The 20,575-nt window shown below is 38.2% G+C and overlaps 1 protein-coding gene across 3 annotated transcripts in view; it reads left to right on the top strand.

Annotated features, from left to right (window-relative positions):
- The window catches only part of PDE4D (phosphodiesterase 4D), a 1,287,753-nt gene that overhangs the window by 760,897 nt on the left and 506,281 nt on the right, over positions 1 to 20,575 (top strand). The window contains exon 1 of one of the 3 annotated variants that reach the window (XM_031445617.2): positions 8,359 to 9,640. The exons of the other annotated variants lie outside the window; for them this stretch is intronic. Within the exon in view, the coding sequence (XP_031301477.1) occupies positions 9,594 to 9,640 (47 nt within the window). The 5' untranslated portion in view covers positions 8,359 to 9,593. Of the gene's footprint in view, positions 1 to 8,358; positions 9,641 to 20,575 lie in introns of those variants that run through there. 3 annotated transcript variants of the gene reach the window in all.

Below are 20,575 nucleotides of genomic sequence, written 5' to 3'. Positions count from 1 at the left end.
ACTATGGATTGTCCTCCAAGTCAGAGTATTTAAAACAGCAGAGCAAACGGTGTAAAATGCTCAGTGAAGGAGGGGATATCTGTCTACAAGAATGAACTAGGATTTAATAACTAGCCTTGAATTTATTTTGCACTCAAGTGCAAAGAATGTTTTAATTAATTATATCAAAATGAGTTTAAAGCTATTATTTTAAAATATTGAGTTCTGTTTTTAATACATTTTAATGTTTTAAAACTGTTAAATTATTCTTTTTAAAAAATCATGTGAATACCCCTTTTCTTCCCTAAAAAGGAATTATGCCTTTCGAGTACTAAATTCTTTTACTTCATAAAGCTAATAAGAATCACCTTATTTTCCCCTTTCCTTAATCTCTCTTTCTCTCTTTCTGTCTTTTGCCTTCTTATCTGAAACAAATTAATATTCAGTAAAGAAAATGATGAAAGGAGTTTGAGGAAAATAAGAAGCTGATATTTTGACTGGAAGTATAATAGATGTCAGTCATAGAAAAAGTATGCTGTCTCCTGAATCCCTGGGTGTGGATGTGGATGTAGATACATTTATTGTTAATTCCTCTATGAGTGTGTATGTGTGTGTGTGTTTTAATTTAAGCTCCTTAATTGGGTAATCATTAATTCAATGTCAAGCTAATTCGCTGTGGCTATTCCATATTATAATTTAGCATTAATTTTAAATTGCTTCATTTTTGGAGGGTGGGAAAGGATTTATGAATAGCCACATAAAATTTCTTACATGGTGACTCATCTACTCAAAAATTTGATTGCAAGGAAAAGAAACTGACTTAAACCAGCTTCTGTGAAAAAGGAGGGTGTATAGTTAATATAAAGATACAGAAGATAACAGAAGCAAAGTGTAGATGGATTATGTCGGATTTGCAAAACTCCAGAATTGAGGTGACTGCTCTTTCTGTGGCCATAAAATCATCCATTTTTGTTAGTCTCTGTGTTTCAGCTCTTTGCCTGCTTCTCTCTGTAATTGCAATAAGTTCCTTAGTCATCAGTTTGCACTTGACCCAAAATGGCTTCATCCCCTAAGTCCATAGGACATTTTGGTTCAAGCTCATCTGGAACTGATTTGATTCCCTGTTTTTCTTTTGACTGTTCACATTCCAGATAGTGAATATTAATGTTTGCTACCCAGTGAGTGAATCAGGTGGCAGTGGGTCAGGTTTTCATACCTGTTCTGGTGAGGTTTTATAAGGGTACAGGGAAGGAAAGCTCTTTAGAAAGAGCTGTAGGCAGATATAATCATGTTTGGTGTTGTGACTGATTTATTTATAATTATTTACTCAACAAATATTTCATTGAGCACTTATGCACTATTCTAGTCAGTGAGGATTAGGGACGAAACAGACCAAAAAAGTCCGGTGCCTTGGTGGAATGTGATTCTTACGATAATCTTTAACCCTCTATTTCAAAGATAACTGGAAAAAAATGGAGTAGCAATGTCATAATACAGCAAATCCAAGGTATTGAAATAACAATATAGATGTGTGACTTTACATAATATCTACATTATAAATATACATGCAATGTATAAATATCATAATCATATTTGCTTTTACTTAGTTCTGTTAACTGTCAATGGTATGGGAATCTGAGTATATGTGTATCTTGGAAGCAGTAGCTGAGGTCTTTGGGTTTTTAAATATCTGGTTTGCAGACTTTGATGCAGCCTCTTTTAATTTCCTATTAAAATGACTATAAAAATGCACCCTCCCAAAATTATAACTAAAACAGCACTAAAACTCAGGACCAATAGTGACTTATTGTCAGAATATTAAAGAACCAATAAATTAGATTGAAAATACCAATGGTAGATCATCCATCCTATTCCACTCGAAAAGTAGGTAACAATAATTTCTTGGATTTACCTGGACCAGAAAACATAAACACTAGTACTACTACTGAAGTAGATATGTAACTACCTTAAGTGTTTTTAAAAAAAATACACAGCAGACACAAAGATGGATCAGAATGAAGGAGTCAGAAATCTGCACGTTTGCAGTTACTGACATATTTGAGCCGTAGTAAAATACACACACACTATTATCAAGATGTGTGATCAGATGTTTCATTTTGCAGGTAGTTCCATGTTGATGGTTCCAACTCTGAGTACTGCTTCTGGTCCCAGCTACAGTGTTTGTGTGGACATGAAAAAAGAATAAATCAGTTGTTCATTTCTCTTTTTAAGACTTGATATTGGTTTAGCTAATAATGTTAGTGGAATGTTTGAACTCTTGAATATATATTTTGAATTTGACAGTTCAGCTTTGAGGTTTCAGGTTAGATATTTCAAGTCTGTCAGAGACTCTATCTGACAAATACTAGAAATTTGGGTTTGATATTCCAATACATAGGCATTAACTGTGAATGACTATTCTTCATTAATACATACTAAGTACATTTTTCTCTTCATTGGTGTTTCAGTTATACAAATAATACATGTAAATATTCTCATTAAGAAGGTTAATCAGTTCAGATATATGTAAAGTGAAAGGTGATAACCCTTTGTTAATGAGGACTACTTTTATTTTCTTATCTCAGAGGTAATTGGTGTATATCCTGGTTCTTTTCCTCTATGTTGACATAAATATATTTTTATATATTTTAATTCATATTAAATAATTCATATTAAAGATATTACTCTGCAAACCTGAGGGTTTTTAATGTTTTACTTACCAATATTTCAGATGTTTTTTCCAAGTCATTCTTAGGAATCTATACTATCCCATAAACATGGGTATATTTTGAAGCTGGGCCTTACCTTATTACATGAGAAATATTTTTACTCCTTTGAATTTCTGAAATTAATATGATACAAAGCCTTTGGAAAAGTTTAAGGTCGAAGTGAAATATAATTCCTTTTCAGAAGGGATTTCCAACACTACCTTGTTGATGTTCTTCTTTTTTTTTTTTTTCCATTTTAAGTAAATTGCAGACCAAGTGAAGAATCTATATTTTATTACATTTTCTAATGATTGAGTTTAAAGTATATATGAACAACATGCAAAGAGCTCTCTTCATGTTACAAAGTGTTTTTCTATAATTTACCCCAGAAAGTTGAAAATTATATTAACGTACAAATTTGCTATTATTCTGTTACAAATAAAGAAATTGAGTATCATAGAGGTTTAGTGAGTTGTTCAAAATTGCACAAAAAGTGAAAGTCAGAACCTGAAATTAAGGGCTCACATCTTGAGACTCTGAGACAGAATGCAAATTCAACTTATTTTTCCTTCAAATTTGCTGGGGATTTTTTTCCCATTTTGATTTTTTGAATAATAAATAGTATGTGCTTTCCTTGTAGTCTAGCATTAGGAATTCTAACACTCCTGCTTTCAAAAATATTAAAAGTGGAATTTAGCAGGTGTTCTAATTACCCCAGTTATGACATGTATTGTGGTTGGTGGTGTGAAGACTTTTTTTTCCCCTGTAAATGCATTTATTTATCACTTTGGATGAGAAGATTTAAGCTGAGGCTATATGATCCAAAGTGACTTTTGTTACATTAGTTAAATCATGAAAATTTCCAACAAAGTATCTGTTAATTTTAGGTGCTGAAAATATGTGTTTAAGGAATTTCTTTTTCACTTTTCTATTGGTGGTTGTATCCTCGGTTATAAGAATATGTAGAAATTGAATGAACTAGCAACTTGCTGAAACGTGACCCAGTGCCCTGATTCTTAGCAGCTGAAACACTGGCTCCATGAGGAGCTCCTCTTATTTCAGTTATAAAGGAGCTGAACAGCGTGCCTCCAGACTTTGCCAGAACTTGCCAGAAGCAGGGAGTCATTACTATCAACATGGTCATTAGTTAACGTTTACTGAGCGCCGACAACGTTTTTGGTGTTGTGAATACACAGAGGAAGGCACTGTTCCTTTCCGGAGGGACTGGCTTTCTGTAAGGGTGGGAGAGAGGATTGTTCTTGAATGTTCTTTTCCTACTAGGAGGTAGGACTGGGGACTGTGCTGTCATCTTGGGTCTCTTTCTACATACTGAGATGCCACTCTCGCCTGCTTATTAATTGATGATATCTATAATATGTAGAACAAAAATACGTATATTTATTCACATGCACGAGCAGAAAGTGCACATAAATTTTATTTCTATTGGAAAAATTTTTAAAATATAATTCTTTTCTGGTTTTAGGTGAAAACATTATGTCCCCCAAGATATCCAAGTGACTGTAGCTTCTACTTCCTAAGGTATAACATAACTATACTGCTAATATAGAGAATGTGCTAAAAAAAAATATGCAGAGGTATTTGTATATATAAATATATTTAAACAAAGGTTATCCAGCCTCTTGAAAGAATAGGACATTTTCCTAAAATATCTGAACTGATAGTTAGGATTTCTAAAAGATTAATCATAGAACACCTTTTAGGCTCTTGCCCATATCTAAATCTAGAGTTTTTATTTCATTTCACCTAAGTTATTTAAGAGGCCATCACTGATAGTAGCTGTTGACTATAGCAGAATGTGACAGTGACAGAAACATATACGTTATCACTTGAAATTAAAGTTTCATCTCGAAAGTGAGAAAATCAGTGAGTTAAGTCATTACACCCTTCTTATCAGATTACATCCTCCATATCAAATAAGTGATTAAAGAGTTTAGGAAACACACAAGGTTTGGACCAGGGTGTGTCTTTATTCTGATTAGCATAAAGATATAACTTAATCACTTGTATTATACTCATTGTGAAGTTGAAGAGGTCTGAAGAGAATGGAGCCTGGAAACTGAGGATACAAAGATAAGACTTTGCCTTGAAAGTGTTAATTTTGTATTCCTACTGTTAGCTTTTTGTAAACACTTTTTTAAGAACCAGACTCCCCTTTTCAAACCAAACCTAGTAATAAACCAGGTAAAAAGCAAAGGGGCTTTGGTTGAAACAACACAAGTTAACTGGCCTTCCCTTTGCCCTGAGTTGACTTGAGGCAACTTTGCAAAACCACAGGATTCCCAGGAATTTAGTCTGAAAACCGTCACCCTTGGGAATAGAACCCCCTAGCCATGGCAGAAAGAGACTTTAATTACAGGAAAAGGGCATGGGGATACTAGCTAGTTAATTCTTCTCTATTTCTGAGAACTCTAAATAATCTTTCCTAAAAATGTTAGATGAGCATTTTGGTTTGCTTTGCATTTGTAGGTTACACTTTATCAATAAAATATCAATAAAATGACACTTAAAAATTTTTTTTTTCTTACATCAGTCTCCTATGAGGATAGTTAATGTGAGTCCATCCTTGAAAGACTGATTACTCTTGTGCTTGTCTTGGGATTAAACTTTTAAATAGAGGGGAAAACTAGCCTTTGTGTCATTAGAGCTGAGCCTACACCATGGCTGTAGGAAGTTTGTGCCAATCTATGGTACCCTGCTAATAATTAGTGCTTTGTTGATTGAAATGATGGGGCTGGGACCTGCCATAAAAGTAATCTTTTATGCTTACTCCTATACTTCTTAGAAATTCCAAGAAAAGATGATGATCTTTTAGTAGAAAAAATAGATTTGTATTACCTTAGTCCATCAACATTTATTCAACTTTGAGAACTTGTTTTCAAATTACTAACTGTTAGTTCTGCCCAAATGTTGTTTCATTAAGACCACACATTTGTAAAATATTAAGTCATGTGAAATATCAGTTTGTAAAATAGTGCTCATAACTCTGAAGACCCTATTTCTAATATACATGGAATAAAAACGCTAGAAATAAGCTATTTCTATTCTCTAAGCAAGCCCATTCTTTTATATACATTGCCTTAAGTTTTCAAAATACTCAATTTAGGGTTGTTTATTAATGTGGAGTCTTGGTTCTGTGAACTGTGAAATAAATTACATTTTTTTCTTTGTTATCCCTCAGGCAGAAATTTGGCTTTTCTACTATTTATCAAAGCTTCTCAGTTGTGTGTCCTTTCATTATAATTTGTTATACCTTATTCTAGTCAGTTGCATCTATAAAAATGGAAATAAAGAGCCAAGGAAAGTTTACTTTAAAAATATGCAGTTGAAATCTCCTCTTGGTTTAAAAATATTTTAATCTGGTATTTCCTCTAGTAATCTGATGACTAAATTATTTATGTTTTTTTAATCTATAAAGTGCTGCATTATATCATTGCCCATAAATGGGAGCACAGCTAACATGTATTGAATGTTGACCTGTGTGGTAATTGAGAGAGATTCAGAGGGGTTTTTGCTATTATTTCACCCATTGGTATCACTTTGGGATTCAGAGTAAAGTAGAATGAACTAAAGAAATAAGTAAATTTCAAATAAATGATGTCCATCATAAGGGAAAATAAATTTCTACATCATTTTTAAAATTCGTTGTATTTGCTACTTTCCATGGAGACCTACTCTTTCATATAGTGTAAGGACTAACCTTTGATTTAGAAATAGGTTAATGTTCATCATCTATCATCATCATCATCAAAGAACATCATCAAAGAATTAACCTGTCAAATAATCATCAAATAATGTGAATTTTCTTCCATATCTACTGCTAACATGATGTATGATGATGAAAAAATACTATCATTTTGGAGACATCTCCGAAGTTGGCATAATAACTGTTATATCCTTCTCAGCCTGATTCTGTGAGGCTAAAATAATACCTGTAAAAATAAACATTTAGAAAGCATAGCACTAATGCAAGGTGGTATTCTTTCTTACAGAGGCAGCAAAATATAGTGGTAATGCATGCAGGCTTTGGAACCAGACTTTCTTGATTTAAATTGTGACTCGTACAGGATGTTTGACCTTGAGCAAGCTGCTTTCTATCTAGTGCGACAATTTCCTCATCTGTAGAATAGGGCTAATAACAATCCCTACCTGATGGTGTTGTTGGGAGGATTAAATGAGGTCATAATGTAAAGCACATTAGTACCGGGGTTGGGACCTTGTATGTGTTCCTTGCTCTTAAATAATAATATTTAAATATCTCATATAATATCAAATTTAGAATTACTCTGTGATGCTTGGTTCATAGTATTCAGAGCTTGTTGAAAACAGCTGACTGAAGCCTTCTCATTCAAATCCCAAATGACCTTATGGAAGAGATTTAGTCCCTTTAGAAAACAGAGGTCATGAGGACACTCCTAGGCTACAAGAAGTCCCAAGAAATAGTCTCAAGTTCCTTTTCAGCTGTGGTACCATCTCTGAACCTACAAGTTCAAATTGCTTTTAAAGAAATCACTCAGTTCTTTCCTCCTCTCAAGAATACTTTCATGAGGATCATCATTTGATCAAAATGAAAACCCCAAATCATAGCAGTTTTTGAGACTAGATATCCTTAGACTTGGTTTTGAATTTGTGGGAAATGCCAGTCCTCCCCCACCCCCAACTCTGTATAATGTTTTCTGCTCTGACATGGCCTCACTGGGGAAATCCTAATTGAAGATAATAGCATGATGTATTAAATGTTGCCAGTATTCCATTTAATATTAAGCAATTGCACAAGAGGCTTTTTAAATACCAAAGTTAAAAGTGATACATTAATATTGAGTACATTGCTACTATCAAATCCATTCTCCTCCTGATTTCCAACAAACACCATTTAAGTGCCAACCTACTATTACAAGAGTTTACTATTTTATTCTTGCTCCAAAATGGCATCAGCGTGATGGGGTGCTTTCAGGGGATTGTTGAACAGACATTTGCAGCAAAGGGGTCAGCCTGAGGAAATGCAAAACGTCTACTGTAGGCATAGCAAGGCTTTATCTCAGCGCTCCTCAAATCCACACACCCGCTAATCAAACAAGCAGCTCTGTGGCATGCGCAGTTGCAATTGAGTGTAACTGACTTCCGCAGAACTGGCTCCACAGGATTTCCTGTCCAAAAACAACCGTGTGGTCATCTGGAGCTGCATCCTTACGGACCATCCAATTAACAAGACATCCCCTCCCCAGTATTTGTGTGTTTAAAAACAAACAAACCAACAAACAAGGGAGTCCAAGTGCCCAAACCCTGTCATTTGCAAATTCTCTCTGGACTTCTTTGATTCCCTTTCTTTTCATTGGGTGAGAAGGGGAAAAACAAAACCCAACCAACCAAAATCCTCCCTCTTGAATGTCTATTTGTTCAAGGTGTCATTTCCCCGGGAGGTTATTTACAGGTTTCTCCCCGCTGAGCTTGTCTTGCTGGCGATCACTTACTGAAAGAAGAAATCTGCTCTTTCAGGGCAGGGCGAGCTGTGCCTTTAACCCCTTTGGCCGGCTCTGCCTCGGAAGCGAGGGAGGCGCGCTGCAGTGTCCGGGAACCCACCTAGAGGGCCCCCTTGACGCCAGCACATCCCCTGTCGGGCAGCAGCCTCTGCGGCCGAGCGGGCTGCTGCAGAGTTAACGTGCAGGACCGCGGAGCCTGCAAGTGCCCCGAGCTGCTCAGAGCCGGCCGGGCGGCACAGCCCAGGGCAGAGGAGGCGGCTGCGACGATTGCAAAGGTTCCGCTGGAAATTCGGCGCAGGGGGACCCCAGCGGGAGCCTGTTGCCTTTGTGTTTTAAAAGCAGGCAAGGTCTGTATAGCTCGGGCGTGAGAATCTTTCAGAAGCTGTCAGAGCATCCGAGTCAATGACACCTATTGGGGAATTGAATTGGGGGTAAAAGAGAGAGAGCGAGAGGAAAAAAGAAAGACAGCGGGGGAAGAAATTCTTAGACAACGTTTGACCTGCAGCTGTGAAAATTCATTTTCTTTCCAAGGCAAAATATGAAAAGCCCGCACATGGTTTTGATAACAACAAATGAGAGGGGTTTCTGCAGTGAAAGGATCAATAGCTTAGTCATTTTCCTGAAAGAGAGCAGACAGCTTTATTATGGGGTTAGGCAACAGAAATGAATTTCCTCATGACAGCACCTTCTGAAGTCATGACGGTAGCTCATGGCAATCCTGTCCTGCAAAGCCGAAATTGCTCCTTGCCTTCCTACTTTTGCAGTTGAAAAACAGCGATTCTGAGATTGGAGAAAGAAGTTGGCTTTTGCTTATACATGGTTTCTAGTCCCTCTGCCCGGCTCTTTGTCCGGCACATCTCAGAAAGCAGCCCTGCGTTAAAGTGACCACACATGAATATGTGTCTAAGAAAGAAGAAAAAGCAATATTCATTTCTAAAAGACAGCATGGCAAAGCAACCTGAAGTTTTCCATTTCCCTTCTAACACTTCCTTAACAAGGATAACAAGAAACTGTCTTTTGACTCCTTTATTCCCACATTCCAGAGTCCTTCCTGCGAGGATGCATTAATTTCCACTCTAGGCGGTTGGATTTTACCGGGACGGTATTTGCCACCCTTTAGGATTAGCGATTGAACTGGTTATTTTAGTGTATTGACTAACTAGTGGAACCTCAGTGGATGGACCCGTACCTGCAGTGCTCTGTGATGTTTCTTTCTTCAAACCCTGGAAGGGCTTTTGTTGTTGTTCTTTGTCTTTTGGGGGGGGGGGGATTTTTTTTGGAATTTCATACTTGTTGCAATAATCGCCCATGGTAGCTGCTCAAACAGGGGAGCTGGAATTCATCGGTGAGAATCACTACATGTAACATAGGAGACGAGAAAAAGATTAAGGACAGAAGATCTGCCAACATGATGCACGTGAATAATTTCCCCTTTAGAAGGCATTCCTGGATATGGTGAGTAATCAATATTCCCTTGAGTTCAGAAAACTCAGAACTATAAAATTCTGTGACGGGTGCCAGAGGTGGGTTTGTCTTGAATGAGAATATTAGTATCAAGTTAGGATGAAAAGTAAAACATCTTTAAAACCAATGTTTTCTGAGTAAGTAATGGTTATGCAATAATAAATTACTTGTTAATCTAAAAGCATCCCCAATGAGAAGTCAGGTATGAGGACATGGACAATTGCTAACAGTTCATAGAAGAAAACAAAACACAACAACTTTAAGAATGACAACTATTTAACTAATAAAAGAAAAAGGGAGGTTTGGGATTTGGGTTTTGCTCTTTTGTTTTCATTTATTTGAAAATTCCCTGGGGAAGGACACACATGCATTTCTCATAGCTATTGTCAATTTGCTTGGCCTGAGGTCTTTTTGAATTTCCAAAAGAAGATTAAGGGAAGACTGAGAATGTTGACTCAGTTTTAAAATGACGTTAAGATGCATGCGTTGGTGCCTCACACTTAAGGAATATTTTAACTATTCAAGAAATATTTCTACCAGAATGAACCAATTTAATAGAATTCTAACAGATGAATCATGGGTTTCTCAGACTTTCATGGAACTTGCTCAGTGCATTTGTTCATGTATTAAGGTTCAGGGTAATGAATTTAGGTGCCTGGACATGTAACATCATGTACCGTTTCTTGTTAGAGTTTATGACTAAATGTTTATAGGAACTAATTGCTGAGGGTATAATAAGGGCAAAGCTCACTATTTAAAAATTGCTTGTTTTTACCACGCCTTTAGGGTGGACTGGGTTCGGTCTCTTATAGCAGAAACTTTGTGAATTCATGATAGAGGCACATTTAAGGTTGTGTGGCTACTCACCTGGTTTGGTTTGTATACTGCAATGTGTCTCATTCTGAAAGTATATTTCCCCAGGTCACTTTTGGGCTGTCCTTAGGATAAGTGATATGTCTTTCAAAATACAGTTTTCTGAGGGTTTTCTAGTTGCTTTTATGACAGCATCTCAAAGGAAAACGTTCTGACATCTTAAGGTTCCACTGAAATCCCTTGCTGCTTTGTTACAGACGTTTAGCTTGTTAGCTGAAAATCAGTTGCAGAGAAGGGTAGGTGACATCCTCTGTCACTGGGCAGGTACTCATTTTCTATCACTATCAGATTCATGCAGAATCGACACTGTGGCGTATCTTCCTTCTCTGCTGTCCAGAGCCACTGTCCCCAGTCGCTCGTGTGCTTGGGAGGGAGTCAGGGTGACATGCCTGCAAACCTCAGTGGCCCACTTCCAAGTGCATCATCAGAGTTTCCGACTCAGCGGGAGCTTTGGTGCCATCGCCTCGCTGGTCCTGATGGTGAGGGTCAGGCATCAGCAATAAGGTCTTTGTCATTCTTACAGTTGCAGACCCATAAATAGTCTTTAACCCTAAGATCAAAAGGCTCTGGAAATAGTCTCTGGCACATAGTAGGCATTTGTCAAAATTTTTTTTTTCATCTATTCCTTATGGGTTCCTTTGAGGTGAATTTTGTACATATTAAGATTTGTTTGGGGGAAAATATTACCATTCTCATTTCTATAAAGTGTACCTTGCTATATAAAGCAACAGTTTTTGTTCTGCCTAAGCCTTGTTTGGGTCTGTTTATGTTGCGATAGGAACAGATGCAAGTACCCCTTGAATGCCTGACATTATAACCACTTTTTATTTTGTTACATTTACCTCCCCTCTACTTTTGCCTGGAAAGAGATGAGTTATTCAGCTCTGGAGTTTTGGAAAGAATGCAAATGTGCTTATTCATGCTCCTCTAGATCTGTAATATATATGTTTGAAAGCTGTAGGCAGAAGTCGAGATTCCTGGTGGTTTTCTTTCGTGCCTGAAGCCAGGTCACCCTTCAGACATCTGACTGCATGACGTGCCAATTTGTTGATGGTGTGGCCGAACGGAGCCACTGTGGACTGTGAGTGTTCTGTATGTCTATTCTTGCCTTGGCCCTTTAGGATTCATCCATAGCTGTTGAACCCCCAGGAAGAAGGTGGTGTTTTTTTTCCTAGGTGACCCAATTAATGTGGTGCTGGGTCTCCACTCCCCAATTATTGTTTCTCTCTTCTTGATAACCTCACCTTTCAGCACTGCCATAAAAGAATCTAGCTATTTGTGGACAGAAAACCTCCTTTCCCTTTGTCCTACTGTAAGGGTCCCCATTGGATTGGATTCCGTGCTCATGAATTTTACTGCTAAGAGGAAAACATTTGCCAAGTTCTCCTTTTCATCTCCAAGGACTCTCTTTCCTCATTCCCACAGGCAGGTCTTCCCCATGCCCTGCCACCCACAAAGAGGCAGATCAGAAGTTGGCAACAGCTCCATGCCAAGGAACATTTTAAACATTTTAAAGGGGACGTGTGGTTTGGTTTCACAAGCAGATCTTGAGGAAGGCTCTTAATCCTTTGGGTAAGCAGGACCGGAGGTGCACACTTTTTCTCTTCTACTTTTGAGGAGCAAGAAGGAGGGAAAATTGGGCTACAGGAGGTCTCAGAGGAGTCTTCAAAATTTCAGCAGGGGTCATGGTTCCAATAGAAGCCTGAAGGTGGAGTTCCTACTCAGATTTTTCTTCTCCTGCCCTCAGGCTGGTGTGTCAATCATTGAGCAATAGTATTACAGATTCATTGTTGACTGGTTACAAGTTAAAGTTAATCAGTGGTCTTATTACTTGGTTTAATAGAACACTACCCTTTGAGGGCCAGAAGAGCACTAAGAAGAATGTGCTTTCCTTGCTTAAAGGGACATGAGAAACATTTGCTGGAGGGTTTTATTGAGAAGGCTTCTTTCCATTAGACTCTTCAGCCTTTTCACTGCCAAGCCAAACAGATAAGGGTTCACTCGCTAGGTAAATAAGTACTGTATAGCTCTTACTTTGTATTCTGGCAAGTTGTGAGACTACAGTGTTAGCCTGGCAATTCAGGAATGGGTCTTCTTACATAGTTGGAAGAAGGGAAACGCAAGTCAGCTTTCTAGGAATTTAAATTTCATCTGGTCGCAATGAAGAGGACCCTTGAGAAGCATTATGACATGGCATCATTATGCAGGAGTCTAATAAGAGTGACATAACATTGCCTGCCTCATGTACAGTTGTGATTTTTTGCCTTACTTAAAAATATGTAACAACTTTGTGTAATCTGATTTCTAAAAACTCTGTAATTTCATGCCAGAAATGCCAGGGCTGTTTAGCATGCAATTGAATTTCACCTAAAATTTAGGAGGGCATTTTATTGAAATACCTTTGCATTCTTTTTATGAAGGACTCAAAAGACTCAGAGAGAGGACAGTGGGAGATAGAAGTTAAAGGCCCCTGCTTGCTAGGGGAGGAGGCTGTCCCGTGCTGCAACCTGTGGTCTTCTCTGAGGAGATCTGAGAAAGATGTGGGACTAGTGATTGCGGATGGGGATTAACTATTTTTTCTTATTTGGTGCTTAGCCCACACATTTAAATGCTTTTGTCAGTCTCCCTTTATGATGCTTAGAGGTCACTTTGATCAAAAGGCAAAATGGGGTGATTATAGCACTTTGACTCAACATGGAGACTTCTTTTTCCTTTTTCTAGGCTCCCACATCCTTTCAGTGGGTTTACCCTTTCCCGGTTCCAAGGAAAGTTTAATCTAGTAAGTCACAGTTTGGTTGTTCCTCTGTAAACCAAGGGCTCAACTCATATACTAACTCATTTTGTTTTGTTTTCTTTGATCTAGATGCTTCATGAAATGAAGTAAGATATAAGTATAAATATATACGCACGTATTTTCAACAGCAAATCCAATGAATAATCAGAGAAAGGCAAGATGGCCTGCTTCTTAAGAAAAGGAAAATCCTTATCTATCCTGTTAGCATCTCATTTTTTTTTTTTTTTTTTACATTTTTCTTCACTTCATGTATCAAAACTACAGGAACTCAGCCCCAGAATTGCATTTTCCAGAGTTTATGTTTTGGCCAATATGTATGCTAATCGCACTTGTCTTATGAGAATTTTAGTGAGTGGGAGAAACGTTCAGCTTGATGACTGGGCATGCATTGAAGGACAAAAGGGATTAATTCTCCTGCTAGATAACAGGGCTCTGCTCATTTTAGTCAACCTAAAATTCTGCCAGTGTCTGATTGTCTTCTAATGAGATTTCAGGTCATGGCTGACCGTGTTTTAGTACCATCGCTTCCTCTGAGTGACAGAACTACCCAGAAATTCATATAATATATAAATATTATATGAATATAAATATCAAACTCTCAGCTTGATTCTGATTTTCTGTTATGACCACATGCAATTTGTTTGTAAACACTTACGGCCAATAAAGTTTAGGTAGCACTCATAATTACACAAACCCCTGTTGTTCACAAATCCTTGGGGCTCAATCGTAAAGTCAACCATTATTCAAGGCATAAGTTCAGGTTTAGATATCATACAGCAAAGATTTTCCTTTAGGTGAAATATTGATCCTATCAAACATAATTTTTCTCTTGGCTTTCTATTTTACTGTCTTTCATTGCCTCTAGTTGTAGTCCCCTTAATTTCTGTTAGTAATCCCTTGTAATTGAAACATGAAAATAAAAATTCATACTTTCATTTAATTTTTTAAAAAAATTTGATTGAGGGATAGTATGACAGAGGAGGAAAGTTGCCATCAGTAATATCAGGGTGTCCACAACTTCTGAAATTAAGTATTATTTTCAGTTCCAGCAGACTTTCTACTGTAGTAACGTGGCTTTTGCACTTTAAACTGTTGACAGGTTACATCTTCCAAGGGCTGGCTAAGTGGGTGGCCCAAGCCAGGGAAGTTACAGACAATTCCTACAGAAGGAAGAAAGGGAGAAAGTATTCTCCATCATATGAGAATGATTACGAATTTGGGATGTTTTGCTTCCATTAAATTCTTCACTTTCCATCCCCTTGTTTCTGCACCCATTTTATCTATCACTGAGTTATTTCGCTGATGCTGAATTATTCAGGTTTCGAGAAAAACAGGGAAGTAAGGGAAAAAGGAAAATAGTTCAGAATTCTAAGAGGAAGATCCCAAGGATGGAACTTAACAACCAGATTCCCACTTGCCTCAGGCTAGAAGTTTCTTTCTTTCTTTTTGAACAACAGCCACACTTCACCTCTTCCTCTCCTTTTTCAATCATACCCTACAGACATTCATGTTCATAAACACCTTGGCTGACTATAGCATCATCCCACCTTTTTTTTATAATAGCTCCAAAATGTCACCAAACCAGAGTTAACTTTGGTAACTTCTTACCACTCGATCGATGATTGTATGATGTTTTTAGGTTGTTAATTCTGTCACAACCCATAAACATACCCAAGACAGTGTATTTCAACTAGAGATTATGTTGTGTCAAATGTGGGGATATATATTTGGTTTCAAAGATGGATAATCTGGATTCCACGTAGATTATTGGCTACGGAAAAACAAAACAGAGCAAAACAAAAAAGAAACCCTCCAGGTTTCTAACTCTAATTCTCGTGTTACTGCTTTGTGTGACCTTGTGAAAACTCTCCAGAGCTCTTCACCACCTGTTGAAAAGGATTCGGTGGATATTAACCCACTTCATGCTGAAGTGTAGACTGTTAAAGAAACTCTTATAGCACATTGGTGATAATAACGTATTAGGCTGTTCAGCAATGACATGCTAAAACCTCTTGGGTGAATTTCTTAAAATACAGGTAACAAATACAACCATCGTATACTTCATGGAAGAGATCAACACTGATTGAATCCCCTCTGTCCCCTGTACATGCCACGTGTTTTCACATAAATTACATCCTTTAATGTCAGCAGTAAGTTTGGGAGGTGGGTCTGATCTGAACTACTGTTTGTGGATGAGGAAAGTAATGCCCACAGAGGGTGAAAAAGAAAATAAACTTGCTCAAGGTCACATATCTGTTACTTAGGGAGACTGACCCACTGAAGCCAGGTCTGACCCCTTTAAAAGTCCAGTGTCTTTTTAGTCACCATATTTATTCTGTTCTGTGGCAGATGCCTTAGCACTCTGACCATGGACCTTCTGGAAGATAGATAAGCAGGAAGACCAGAGAAAATAAGCAGATTCCCTGTTAGTTAGCAAGTTGGGGGAGTACACAGGACGCCTAGTGAATGTCAACGGCCTTTCCCTGAGAAACCCCTCCTGTTCGTGTTGGGACTGTGATCTGTCCCTCAGCCAAGTCGGCAGATCTTTTTGTGTTTTCTTGAAATTTAAAAAGGAATTTGAGGTGATCTGTGTTCCCAAGGCCACAGTGGCCTGTGAGGTTTTTTTCTGTGAATTAGGGAAAGGTACTTCTCTGGGTGGGTACATTAGGAAAGGCACCCCATGTTGAGCAGATGAATTAGAAGTGCATACTGTGGGGCTTGATGAATGGAGTGCAAAGCGAGAGGCACCCCTTCCTTCTTCTGCCCACAGACTCAGCCAGGGAGCAGAGATGATTTCAGCTTCCTTCACCGAAATTGGGCAGTGATCAAACTGCACAGTCCCGGCCCTGCTTTTATCTGGGCACTACCTCCACCTTGAAGGTGACTGTGACAATTGGATGAAAGGTTTTTGAGAGTGCTTTGCTGACAAGAAAAGATCACACATGTTTTGAGTTTTGCTGCCATCATCCATCATTATTACTTCCTTCCAAATGTTCTAATTACAGGTCTTTGGAATTTTTTTTTCTTTTTCTTTTTCTTTTTTTCACCAATAAAGAAGATTAACATTTTCTACAACAGACCTAATGTGAAAGAACCAAACAAACATTTTAATCACAAAATAGCCCAATATCTGAGCTGCTGAATAATGCCATTCTTAGTGAATTGGATTAAAACACATGGATTAGAACATACTGATTTATTTACACATAGGGTATGCTCAGATAAATATAAATGCTCAGATAAATAGGGGGATGCTCAGATAAATATGCTCAGATAAATATAACAATCCTGCCTTGAAGACACTCATAGACTAGTGAGGAAAACATCTACAGAAACAAATAATTACACAACAGTGCAGAGCATATTAATATAGGAGTATACAAAGTGTGCTGGGAGTTCAAAGGCTGGAACAAGCCAGCTGGCTGGTCCAAATACTTTAAAGGAATCTAGAAGGGGACAAGTTAAAAGTGTATCTGATGGGTTTGAGAATTAGTATTTATTGGTGACACTTTGGGGAGTGGTTTAAGGGAGTGTCTGGGAGTGAGTTGTATTTCAGGGGTTATAAAAGGAGAGAAAAATAGTGCATACTCTTTTCAGAATTTTGGACAAGAAGGACAGAAAGAGGGGGAAAGAGGAGGAGGGAGGAAGGAAGAAGGAGAGGAGGACCCAGTAGTTAGTGTAGAATACCCAGTAATTTTAAGGGTCGGGGAGCACGTCCCAAAGGAAGTATCCAGAGATGGGACCTGGAGAACTAGTGAGAGCATGACTTCCTCCAGGACGGGAGGGAGATGTGGAAGGATGGATGGCAATAGTGTAGAGATTAGGGAGGTGGAAGGGGAGCCTGAGGTGGTTTTGGTCTCATAACCTCTGTTTTCTTTGGGAGGTGGCATTCTGGTACCTGTCTCAGAGGGAGGGCCCTGGAGAGGCAGGTAGAGTTGCTGCTTAGTCAGGCTGATTGTGTTTTGGGGATTCCGAGGAATGCAGACTTGATTTTATTGTTTTCTCCTTGCTAGTGGTGGAAGTTCTTTTATAAACATATTAATTAGATTGTAGTTCCAGTTTCATGACCTAATTTGGGGAATGTGAGATTTTATAAGCTGTCTGGCAAGAACCCTTGGGTGACAAACACAAGTTCGAAGATTTTTGCCTTGAATTTTATCTTCAAATGACTAAAAATCATAGGGGGAAGAGTCTGCAGAACGATTTCAACTTTGCTTACTTTTTAATAGGAAGCTACCTTTCTCTGGTTTACGTTGCAGTGTCACAAATCCATATATATAAAGCCTGCTTTTACAACGATCTCTTCAAAACCCTTCTGAAGATTACCTGAAAGTGTCACTGGTCTGAGAAACTTACTGAAAATAACAAAATGTAATATGACTTGAACCAGAACTGTTATAACCTTGATTAGATACTTATAAATTTAAATTATCTTTTATGTTTCCATGATACATCAGGAGGGGGAAATGACAAATATAAGATGTAAATTAAGGGAACATTTTACCTAGCCTTGTAAATTTTGTAGACCGTAATTATCAACCCTGTTGTGTACCATGAGTTTGGGAGATACTGTGAATTCCTTTTATCTCTGCTAATTATGAGCATTTTCTCCCAGGTCAGCAGAGTTTCCTCTTTAATATCCTTGGCGTCCAGTGCTCACGATTACCTTGTACAGGGTTTCTTTGTGGGATTTCTGCTTCTGCTCCAAAGCTCTGAATAAGGTCACTTAGAAGGGAACTTCCTTCTTCCCTCCCTTTTAGTTCTTGATGTAGTTCTTAAATCTGAAGATGAGGAGGTTGAACTATATGATGGATATAAAAATATCTATAGTTCTATACCTCACCTTATCAACTTACTCATTTCTGTCTTATTAGGCATGACTGTCCTTCAGTTAAAGGGAATGCCGAGAAATAATAAATTGATTGACAAGGTACCCAGGACTGAATTCTGATGCTTTTCTGAAGTATTTGGCCCCTCCTGTAGAGAACCCTTAGTCTCACAGCCTTAGGTATTTAGCTTAATTCCTTCAACACAAAGCTTCATTTTAAATAGCAGCCTTTTTTTTTCATCGGGACGATGGCACCTTGATGCTCATGAATGCTGGTAGCAACAGTAATTGAGAAAATGTATCTCACAAACCATTTACGTGTCCCCTATGTCCTCTTGAACTCTTCTCTTGGTCGAAGGTCTAAAGCTTATCCTTGTTCCTCCAGCTTCCATCTCGTCTGACGAAATAACATGGGTTGAAGTTCTCAATATCAGATACATAGTCATTGGGTCACTTTGTGTTTGTGTGTTTGCTTAGTAAATTTAAAACAAATCACTGTCATGGTGATGGAGAAGCCCTTGATGTTTTAGAGAAGAATGAAGAGCTAGAAAGTTGATAGGAGGCAAACTGGCAAAGCCCAAGGATTACTAAGGGCAGTGGAAGAGACCTCTCACAAGCTATAAAGTGTGGAGTCTTGGGTGTTTGAGTTCTAATGTTCCCCCAAAAAGTAAAGACTCTGGTTCTTGTCATACCCGAAAGACAAGTTTACAGTCGGGAGATGGTGCATTATTTTAAAAGATTTATTTTTAAAAAAAGGAAAAGTGCACTTCCAAGAATGGGAGGCAGCCTGTTTCAAGGGAGGAAAAGTGGTGGTTTTGGTCTCCCCTTTCTCTTACACCCTCGCTTAGAGGTGGTCTCTTGATAGATTGCTGGCTCTTGTCCCTGGAACAAACTTAGTCATGTTTGTCCCCGTTGCGCATGTCCTTACCCATGGTGTACACAGAAAAATCCATGGAGTTGGGGGGCTAAACCTCAATGTTAATTATAATACAAGGAATATTGGTCGTGTCTGATTAGGTCTTTTCTGCTACTGCGAGGTTGTGGCTGTCGAGTTTTAACCAGTTTTTTTTTTTTTCCCCACCTGTCTGCCCAGTGGCCCCACTCATCTAACTACCTAACACTAAAAGAAGACGACATTTGTTGAAAAGTCTCATTTTCTAAAGAATAATCCTTGCAAGGTTGATTTTCAAGAAAGGCGAAGTGTTCTGGTGCAGTAAGATGTCACCCTTTGAGAGACTAACTGCATTTAGCCAGAACTTCACTGCACATCTTGCTTCAAGGAACTTTCTATGACCAAGCTAACCTGTGAGACTTTCGAGTAACAAATCACATTCCACTCTGTTCATGAGAGTAGCCACCGTGACCACTTTTTTCTACTTCCTATCCTCAGTACTGGCTCCATGCTGCACCCAGAGGCACTCAATACATTTTTCCTCAATGAATGAGTACGTGCAAAGTAAAGGATGAGTAACAAAAATTATATGGTCGGTATTATTTAATTAAATATCCTTTTGCATCATTCAAATAATGTTATTGTGCTATATTTTGAGATGAAGCAAGGAAACTCATGCTATGAAAATAATAAAGATGATAATAATAATAATAATAAATATCACATTTGAGAGGTTATTAATGCCCTGTATAGGTCAGGCTTTTTATATACATTATCTTATTTACTCCTCCCCACAATCCATGGCAAGGGTACATTACCTACTTACGATGGTCTGCAAACCTTGGGTAAATTATCTAACCTCTCTGTGTGCTTTGGTTTTCCCACTTGTGAAGAAGGAATAATAAATAGTTCTCACTTCTTAGTGTTGGTGTGAAGAATAAACAAGAAGACCTGTTAAGTGCTTGGAAGAGCACCTGTCACTCAGTGAGTAACCAGTAAATGCTAGCTCTTGTTACTGTACAGATTAGGAGACTAGACTGTAAATGGTTAACCAGATGGCCTAGGGTAATCTAGTTGTTTAGTGGCTGGTCGCTTCCAACCTAAGTCTTCCCATCAGCTCTAGATTGTTTGAGGACCAAGCTGCTTTTGCTGTGTCACATTCTTGGAACTTTTTGGTGTATACCAGAGACAACACCTTGGGTTCCTTGGGTTGAGTTTGAATTATGGAAAACAATGCATTTCTCCTTGTCTCTCAAACCTCAACCAGAATCACCTACCTTTAGAAAGCTTCTGTAAATTTCCATAAAAATTGTCATCTTGAGTGTAAATAATTCCCACACATCTTGGTTTCTGATATTCAGAAGAGTTTAACCCTCTTTGCAGAGGCAGCTATCCTGCTGCATTGTGTTTATCTACAAAATCCAAATGATGTTGGACTTGTTGGAATGAACTTGTTTATCTGTTGTATATATAGTAGTTAATATCTGCAAAACTCTAACTCTTAATTTATCCCTTCCCACCCATTTCCCCCCAGTAACC

Source organism: Camelus dromedarius, chromosome 3 (genome assembly GCF_036321535.1).
Source record: "Camelus dromedarius isolate mCamDro1 chromosome 3, mCamDro1.pat, whole genome shotgun sequence".
NCBI lineage: Eukaryota > Metazoa > Chordata > Mammalia > Artiodactyla > Camelidae > Camelus > Camelus dromedarius.
This window is presented reverse-complemented; position numbering and strand designations above follow the sequence as displayed.